This window comes from Chrysochloris asiatica, unplaced genomic scaffold (assembly GCF_000296735.1).
Source record: "Chrysochloris asiatica unplaced genomic scaffold, ChrAsi1.0 scaffold00419, whole genome shotgun sequence".
Classification (NCBI taxonomy): Eukaryota; Metazoa; Chordata; class Mammalia; order Afrosoricida; family Chrysochloridae; genus Chrysochloris; species Chrysochloris asiatica.
Window position 1 is genome coordinate 341,946 of NW_006408937.1, and position 9,338 is coordinate 351,283.

The 9,338-nt window shown below is 51.8% G+C and overlaps 1 protein-coding gene across 1 annotated transcript; it reads left to right on the top strand.

Moving 5' to 3' along the window:
• Positions 1-667: 667 nt before the first annotated feature.
• DKC1 (dyskeratosis congenita 1, dyskerin) lies at positions 668-8,746 on the top strand. Its single transcript, XM_006876835.1, has 12 exons — positions 668-683; positions 1,319-1,383; positions 1,751-1,837; positions 3,727-3,818; positions 3,932-4,116; positions 4,230-4,294; positions 4,506-4,632; positions 4,830-4,960; positions 5,614-5,757; positions 7,133-7,253; positions 8,186-8,304; positions 8,639-8,746. Exons 1-12 carry the CDS (start codon positions 668-670, stop codon positions 8,744-8,746), a joined length of 1,260 nt encoding a protein of 419 aa, XP_006876897.1.
• The last annotated feature ends 592 nt before the right edge of the window (positions 8,747-9,338 follow it).

Below are 9,338 nucleotides of genomic sequence, written 5' to 3' on the forward strand. Positions count from 1 at the left end.
AATGTCTTTGTATTGCCTGCCTGGTGAAATCAAATATTTCGGGTAAGTGGATTACATAAGCCACATTATTAACGTTCTTTTCAGCTGTTTCTTTTTACTTTTCTCCATGTGACTGCTGGAACATTTAAAAGTACACACAGGGTTCGCTTTCTAGTCCTATTGGACAGCGAGCCTCTAGTGTATGGTACTAGCAAACAGCCAAGGAATTTCCATCAAGACCTCAATGTACTCAGTTTTCAACCGGGGCTAAATTCTGACACCTATCTTCAAGAGTCGGCATGAGCGCTCGGGCGGTCAAAATTGTGAACAGGCGGTGTTGGACACGGGCTTAAAGCGAGCGGTAGGCAGCTGCACCGCCCACTGGACGAACCCCAGCAGCCTGCGCACGCGCTCCCAGGCTGCGCCTCAGAAGGCCGGGTGAGGCCCGCGGCGCCCGCGCGCACGCGTCCCTTCCAGAGCGGAGTCAGCCAATGGGATTGCCCTTTAGGCCTTCGCGCTCCTCAGGGCCCGCCCCTCCACCCCTGCCCCGCCCCGCGGCGCGGCACGCACAGGGCGGGGCGCAAGTGGGCGGGCCTTAGCGGCGGGGCCTGACGGGACCTAGGCGGCGGGAGTCGTGTGCTCGTTTCGTTGGTGGTGGCCCGGACAGCGTGCACGTTGTGTGGGGAACATGGCGGACACCGAAGGTAAGCACTGCGATGGCAAGCCGGCCGGCCGTGCGCGCCGAGGCGGAGCCAGCTTTACCTGCTCGGGAAACGAGCAGAGCGGCGTCGGGGCCCGCGATCGCCGCCGCCCGCCCGCGCCCACCTCCGGGCCGGCCCTTTCGCTCCCGGGCCTCGGGGCGGCCTGGCCGCCGGGCCCGGCGCTGCACAGCGAGGGTCCGAGAGCTAAAGGACCTTCGTGACGTGGCGGCCCCGAGGTGGCCCCCGAGCCGGCGGGAGCCCTGGGGTACTTGTGCGTTGCTGCCGCCAGCGCAGCCGCAGGGGACCCGGTGGTGGCAGCGAGTGGTGACAACGGGGCCGCGGACCACCGACACACAGTGTAACTACTTCCCCAGAAAGTCCTGGAGGCCACAGGCGCCAGGCGGTCCGCACGGTTTTCAAGTCTGTCCGTGACCACGTGGTGAACCGGAAGGGAAGCCAACACGTGCGCGCGTCCCGTTCACCTGTGCGGGTGGCGGGGTGGCGGGGTGGGGGGCAATGTTTGGCTTTACCCCACTTCCCACGAACAAGCCGTGTCCTGCTTCCCCCATCCCTGCTTTGTTTTGGTTGTGAATTTTGTCATCATTTTCGAGAAACGCTGCCACCTGCTCTCTTTGTAGTTGTTTTGGTGAAGAAGCACAGGAAGAAAAAGGAGCGGAAGTCACTGGCAGAAGAAGATGTAGCCGTAAGTGGCACTCTGGGTTACCCAGTGACATGGCTGACAGAGCGGGCTGAAGGAACCAACTTTCTGAAGGTGTCTGAGACATGGAGCCCACCTCCCCTGACCCCCCAGCCAGCTGAGGGGGCCTATTGAACGATTGCGGGCTGACCCAGTGGGCCTGCTCTCCGGAAATCGGCTTGCCTTTGCCCACCCCTGTCTCTCTCAAGCATTTGGGCGCACCTCAGTGGCACCTCACTTCCCCTTCCCAGCCCCGGGTCTAGTTCTGGTTTACCTTTCCTACAGAAGTGAATCCTTCCACAGTAGGTGTAGACTTGCTGGTCAGAAGTCGGGTGGGAAGTCTAATACAGTGTGCTTCTCTGTCTTACCAAAGGAAATACAACATGCTGAAGAATTTCTTATAAAACCTGAGTCCAAAGTGGCTCAGCTGGATACATCTCAGTGGCCCCTGTTGTTAAAGGTATGTGGTTGAGGTCAGGCCTCTGGCTTTTAGGTTATTTCTAAATGGTGAGCAATTCTTTTTGCCCATCCATCTATGAGTATTGCGTGGTGTTAAGTGTTTTCAAGTCGGTTCCAACTCATAATGACTCTGTGTTGCGTTTCCCAGTCTAGAAAGCACGGGTCTATAGGACCCTCAAAATCATTCGGTCTGACCCTGTCAAGGCAATTGTATGTCCAGCCATGACATTGTTGTTTCTAAGTGTTGTCAAGTTGGTTCCCACTCATAGCTACACTGCAGAGGGTTTCTGAGGAGCAGCTGATGAATTTGAACCACTTACCTTAATGGTTCAAATCAGTCCTTGGCAATTCAATGCTTTATCCCACAGCACCACACCAGGACTCTGGGTAAGTTAGTTGTTAGACCAGATATAGCAGGCTAATTTTCAAGTTGATAATTTTGTCTGGCCTGCGAATGATCTTACAAATTTTGGCAGAAAAAGTTTGCCCATCCCTGCTGTGAATCTCTGTGGAGCAGAAAGCTGCCTCTTTCTCCCATGGAGTAACTGGTGGTCTTGAACCGCAGACCTTGTGTTTCACAGTCCAGTGCTTATCCTACGCTTTGTAGACAAAGTAGACACGTGACTGTGATCACTGGTTCTGGAGCGCCTCTGGGCTTTCACCTCTCAGCTTCAGGAAATGGCAGGTGAATTGTCTAAAGCGCTGCAGCTTCTCCGGGTATTTGAGTTGGAGGCCCACCCAGTGCTGAATCGCTCATGGTCATGTTAGTTGCTCTCGGGGCTTATGTTCTGTCTTGCAGGCCGGCTGCTGTGCTGCTTCCGATTGGAAGCTTTGAACCCAGACCAACTTGGCATCGTGGTGTGGCGTTGTAGGATAAGCCCTGGACTGCTAACTACAGGGTCAGCAGTTCAGTCTCACCAGCCACTCCGCAGAAACCATATGTTGTTACATGCTGTCTAGTCAGTTCTAATAACGCATTGTGACTCTATGCAGGGTTTAAACCACCAGCCCTGTGCTTAGCAGTCCAGTGCTTATGCTAACAGCTCTAAACCAGGGTTTCTGTGAGTCAGAATTAACTCTGCAGCACTTAACAACGTGTGACCTTGGGCCAGTCGTTCTACCTCTCAGGGTAATCAACATTTCTTTTTGGTCTTAAACAGGGTGATTTGGTGCAGAATTGAATTGTGTTGTTGTTGTCTGTTTCACAATGAAGCGACTCAAGTTGACTAGACCTGTACGATTGTCACGTCGTTCAACTCTGCCATGTAAACATCTCCTCTGTTGTGGGGCCTGGGAATCTGCTCTCTTGGAAGCGAGCATGAGGGGAAGGGCCCGAGATCGTTGTAGGGCTATGGTAGTAAGGGCCACGGCAGCTGGGCTGGGATTGGGAGGTGGGTTTCCGGCAGGGGCTGAGCACGGACGGCAGAGTAGTCTCAGAACAGAGGAGCATCTGAAGCAGGGACAACAGGCTGCTTGGCTGCCGTGCTTGAGGATTACTTTGCCAATAATCGTAAATTTGGGTCTCTTACCCCCTGAGAAGGAGTCCTGGCGTGGCTCTGTGGGCTAATGTGCCAGACTGCAAAGCCATTAGAACCGTATGCTTGGCGGTTCAAGCTCACCAGCTGCTCCTCGGAAAGCCTGTACAGGGGTCGCTAGGGGTGGAAACTGACTCAGCGGCACTTAACAACAACCCCTGAGAAGGTCACCGCGCTTCTCGGTTTTCTTCATGGTACACTTGCTGAGAAGCTCCCAGGAGGAGTCTGAACAGTCTGTCACAGAGCATGATGACCCTCTCACGGCTGTCGGCTTTTGTTGTATATGTGCTAATGGTTCGCAGATTGGACCGTTAGAGACAGAGCATTCATTTTGTGTTGCGTCATTGCTTTCTAGAATTTTGATAAGTTAAATGTAAGGACAACACACTATACTCCTCTTCCTTCTGGCTCAAACCCTCTAAAGCGGGAGATTGCTGACTACATCAGGTGAGCGTTTGGAATGGGCGGGGGAGGGGGGCAAACGTTGGACCCATGGGGATTCTTTCAGTCCTGAGAAGAGCAGAGACATGGTATGTGGATTTTCTGTGTTTTCCTTTCAGGACAGGTTTCATTAACCTTGACAAACCCTCCAACCCCTCTTCCCATGAGGTGGTCGCCTGGATCCGGCGGATCCTCCGTGTTGAGAAGACAGGCCACAGTGGTACTCTGGATCCCAAAGTCACTGGCTGTCTGATCGTGTGCATCGAGCGAGCCACTCGCCTGGTGAAATCACAGCAGAGTGCAGGTAGGCCCATTCTGTGGCGCTTCGGGTACTAACTGGAGAAGACTCTGCCAGCTCTTGACTGGATGACAGAAAACTTAGTGGCCACACCTGACTACTCCTGTGTCACATTTCAGGCAAAGAGTACGTTGGAATTGTCCGGCTGCACAATGCTATTGAAGGGGGGGCCCAGCTTTCCAGGGTAAGTCTGCATTTGCAGGGAGGGCCCCCTTTGGCACCTTGGGACTTCTGAACCTAGATGTGTCTGGAGGCAGGTCAAGCATCCCTTGTTGGCCTTTCTTAATGGGACTTTCAGGCAGTGTCTCTCTTCTGAGCAGCATTGTATTGAACGAGGCACAGCACCCGCCTTTTGGTTTCATTTATGAAGTTGTTTTGATTTGTGCATATTTTAGGCCCTCGAGACTCTGACGGGCGCCCTATTCCAGCGACCCCCACTTATTGCCGCAGTAAAGAGGCAACTCCGAGTCCGGACCATCTATGAGAGCAAAATGATAGAGTATGATCCGGAGAGAAGATTAGGTAGGCTGTTGGGCCTTTGAGGGATTGGCGTGGCGTCCACCTCAAGTGGGTAGGCGTGCCTTGTGAGAATTCTGGGTTTCAGAGTAGACCCTGGACAAGGTTTGTGGTGGTGTCTCTAGTCTCAGATGGAGTGGAACTTGGGGGCTGTGTTTCCTTTAGCAACGAACCGTTGCTTTTCTTTTGTGTGTGTCTCTTAGGGATCTTTTGGGTGAGCTGTGAGGCCGGCACCTACATTCGGACACTGTGTGTGCACCTGGGGTTGTTACTGGGAGTTGGAGGTCAGATGCAGGAACTTCGGAGGGTTCGGTCTGGAGTCATGAGTGAAAAGGTACCGTGATCATTACAGAGCTGCTGCTTCATGCTGAGCATCTGTTTCCAAAGTGTTGAGTTCAGCTCAGGGCAGCTTCCCTGGCCTGTTAATTAAACTTTGGAACATTGAAATGGACTGGGGGAAATTAGTGGATAGAAAGCATTCCTCTATTCATCTCTCTCCCAGCCCACAGAAATGCCTGCCTAGATTGGATGTAGGTGGTAAGTGCTGGCAAGTAGGTTGAAACTTCTAGCAAACTCTGTAGAGTGTCCGAGGAGCAGCTGGTGGGTTTGAACCACCAACTTTGCAGTTAGTGGTCCAGTGCAGATCCTACAGTGCCACACCAGGACTCTTGGTTTGATGTGGCGGTGATGTGCCATGGAATCGGTTCCAGCTCACACAGAGCTCCTTTGATTTGGTATGTTGTTGTTGTTGTTATGCGCCGTGGAGTCGGTTCTGACTCATAGCGACCCTGTACAGGGTTTCTGAGGCTGTACATCTTTACGGGGGCAGAAAGCCTCATCTTTCTCTCGCAGAACAGCTGGTAGTTTCCAACTGCTGACCGTGAGGTTGGCAGCCCAACTCGTAACCACTACGCTAATAGCCGAGTACAAATCTGCTGCTGAAGTTCAGGTTGGTGACGTGCAGCTAACACTGAATTGTCTTTTCAGGACCATATGGTGACAATGCATGATGTGCTGGATGCTCAGTGGCTGTATGATAATCACAAAGATGAAAGTTACCTGCGACGAGTCATTTATCCTCTGGAAAAACTGTTGACATCCCACAAGCGCCTGGTTATGAAAGACAGTGCCGTAAGTCCGGGCCTCCGGAGGCCTTTGAAGAGAAGCCTCGGAAGTTAGGGAGTTGGCTTATGCTTTTGCTTGTTCCACAAGTTGAAACGTATTTTCTTGAATCTTTTGTTTATAATGGACGTACAAGGGGACTTCCTAACTCCTCACAACCCAGGACAGAGTAGAGCTGCCCCATAGCGTCTCCAAGGCTGTACATCTTGGCAGACGCACATACAGCTACATTTGTCTTCCAAGAAGCAGTTGTTGGGTTTGAACACCCAATATTTCTCCTGTCAGCGAAGGGCTTAACCACTGTACCACGAGCTTCTAAATCAGACCCAGATGTAGTCAAAAAAACAAATGAATGCTAGGTTTCATTCCATTTCAAAATGAATTACACAGACAAGTTTTCCCACAGTCGGTCACGTAGGTCAGGTAAAAGCTTAGGCGGGGCATGCCGTTTGCTCTCACACAATCTGATGCTTGTTGGTGAATGCTAACGAGTCAGTTCTCAGTGGGTTTCCGAGGAGCAGCTGGTGGGTTTGAACGGCCTGCCTTGTGGTCCACAGTCCAGTGCTGATCCTATAGTGCCACACCAGAAATTCACATTTTGGTATAGTCCACAGTAAAAGACAAAAGAAGAAACGAGGCATATTAAAATGTCTGACTATAAAATTTGAGAAAAACCAACCAGTGAACGTCAATCTATAGTCTCCTGCTTTGACCAAGCTGTATTGACTTCTGGGCAGATTTAATCTAAAAACGTAATTGGACCATTTATTGAAGAAAAAGCCAATTACAAAAATCATTGTTTTGTAACTACTGAAGTGTCGTACTCAGATGTACGTGTTAACGCCCAATTACTTAGCCACATGGTTAGGTTCCCAAGGGCCAGTTGTGGGGGGGATCGCTGAGTCAGAACTGAACTACTGAGACTCAGGCCCCAGCTAGTGGTACTCTCGCCTGGCATCTGGTAGTAACGTCCAGATGGCCAGCATGAACATCCAAAGTAGAAGGATAGTAGATTTCTGACGCTTGGGAAGTGCTGAGGTGCTGCGTCCCCACCGTCCAGGAAGCTAGGGGCTGCTGGTAGCCCCATTTCATTGCTGACGGGGCCTGCTGTGCCCTCCCCACTTCCCCTTGTGCTGCGAGGTTCTGATGAAGCGTGAGCATCACACTTGTGGCATTGGTCTCCCCTGGAATCCTTGTTAAGACCCAGGAACTGGGCCCACCAGGAAATTGTGAACCTCTTTAACAAGTTCTGGGGTGGGTGCTGAACCTGCCTGTCAGGAAGGACCCTGCTTAGAGACCAGTGGCTTCTTGCTGGACTACATGGTGGGGTAAGTGTTTGCATCAGTTGATGATCAAACAGATTGCTGGTGGATGTGTTCCACAGGTGAATGCAATCTGCTATGGAGCAAAGATCTTGCTTCCTGGGGTTCTTCGCTATGAAGATGGCATCGAAGTTAATCAGGAGATAGTAGTCATTACCACCAAAGGGGAGGCCATCTGTATGGGTAAGAGGAGAGCATGCTCTGAGCCACACGGTCCCAGCAGCTTCCCACATGTGTTGTCTGCAGACTGAGGTCACAGGGAAGAGGAGTGGCTGGGGTTTCCTCTTGCACCCTGGTTGGGCCCCCCACCCACCACCACCTTGTACAGGAAATCTGAGTTCACTGTTGGTAAAATGTGTCACCTGAGGTGTCTTGCTGGCTACTGTTGTCCCTTAAAACTGAGAGTCCTTTGTCATGCATGCTTGACCTGGCCTTTTGGCGGTGGTTCTTTCCCCTCTGATTCCACCGTGCTTTCTAACGATAGCCCATTTATCTCTACACTGAATTAGGTCCATTACGAGAGTACTGGTTGATCCATTCAGACTTCTCCCAAGGACCTAGGGTTTATTAGTGTGGTGGTGGTTGAGATCTGTTTCCTTGGATCAATTCCGTTTCTTCCCGTAATCAAGGATTAAGAAATCCTGCCATGTTATGTCCACTTGATGAGAACCGGGGTCCCGTTCATCGGGACGTGCAGGGCCTTTTTCCTCCTGTGTGGTTAGCGTTCACATGGTTGAGCCCTACTTTTGCTACCGGTGTAACTTTGCCTTCATTTCCTCGTTCTGCTATAACAAGTGGGTGACTTGTTTGTCAGTAGACCCCGGCACCTTGTTCAGTTCCTTAGTGGTCGTCACCTGATGTGTGTGCCTGTCTAGTCTGCTCTTTTCGTGACTCAGATTCACTTCAGAACCCATCCCTTACTCTCCTTTGATTAGCATGACAAAACCCTGTTTCTAAACAGGGTGACATCCACATGTATGGGGGTTAGAATTCCAACATGTCTTGGAGTGAAACAATTCATTTCCAAACACACAAAGCTTAGGAAGCCCCCACTCAGGCTTTGCAGTGGTTTGGGACTCACCATCGCCTCTCACGTGCTTCTCGCCTCTCTGAAGCAATCGCGTTAATGACCACAGCTGTGATCTCCACTTGTGACCATGGCATCGTGGCCAAGATCAAGCGGGTGATCATGGAGAGAGACACATACCCTCGCAAGTGGGGTTTAGGTCCAAAGGTAAGCAGGCTTGGGTAGTGGGCTCTTCTCTGCAGCCCTTGGTGTATGCCCACAACCTCCACCCCCACCCCCACCTGTTTCTTTTTCTGGCTTCAGTGGGGTCAGTGGTCACTGGAAACAGACCTTCTCTTGGGAGAACTAGATAGCATTACTCTTGAGTGCACATTGGGAAGGTGAACATCAGCCCAAGTGAGGGCTTTCTAGGATTGCAGGGAGCTCCCCAGTCCCAGCAAGAGGTATGCCTTGGGGAGGAGGTCTTCTCTTGAGCTGTGTCAACATGGAATGCCTCTGGAACAACTGTGAAAACTGGGGGTGTTGCATGCTTCCCCCTCAGGCAAGTGAGAAGAGGACAATGATCAAGCAGGGCCTTCTGGACAAGCATGGGAAGCCCACAGACAACACGCCCACTGCCTGGGTGCAGGACTACGTGGATTACAGGTGAGGGGCAGGGCTCACTGAGGGCACAGTGCTCCCTGCAGAGACGCCATCCTGGGAGTTTGACTGCTTGGCACCACATTTTTTTTCAGTGGTTCTGTGACTAAAGAGGCCGTTACTGAAGCTGCAAAAGCCCCACAGGCAGTTACCACGGAAACTACGAAGGTGAGGGAATTCTCCAAAGTCCTGGGACTACCTGGTGATGACAAGATAATAGTGTGCCACACCCAGGGTCACACATTGTATTTAACGGGAGGAGGCCAGGGCATGTTGTCATTCACATTGGACTTCAGCTGAAAAAGGAAGGGGGACAGCCCTGTGTGTGATTCCGTAAAACAGGTGGTGACAGACAACACAGTTTCTCAGAGGTCAGAGAGGGTTGTGCCAAGTGGCAAACTGTTTGGTAAGTTCTGAGTTAGCGTTCCAGCCCTTCAGTGTCTCCTGGCCTGTCCGATACGAAATCCTGGTTTGGCTTCCTGCCTGCTTTGCGGATTTACGGAGCTTAGAGCTGGAGTGCTGAGCTGGGATGCCGTGGAGTTGACCCCTGGTGTCCTTGGTCTTTCGGGATCAGACTTTCCAGGTCTTCCGTGCAGCATCAG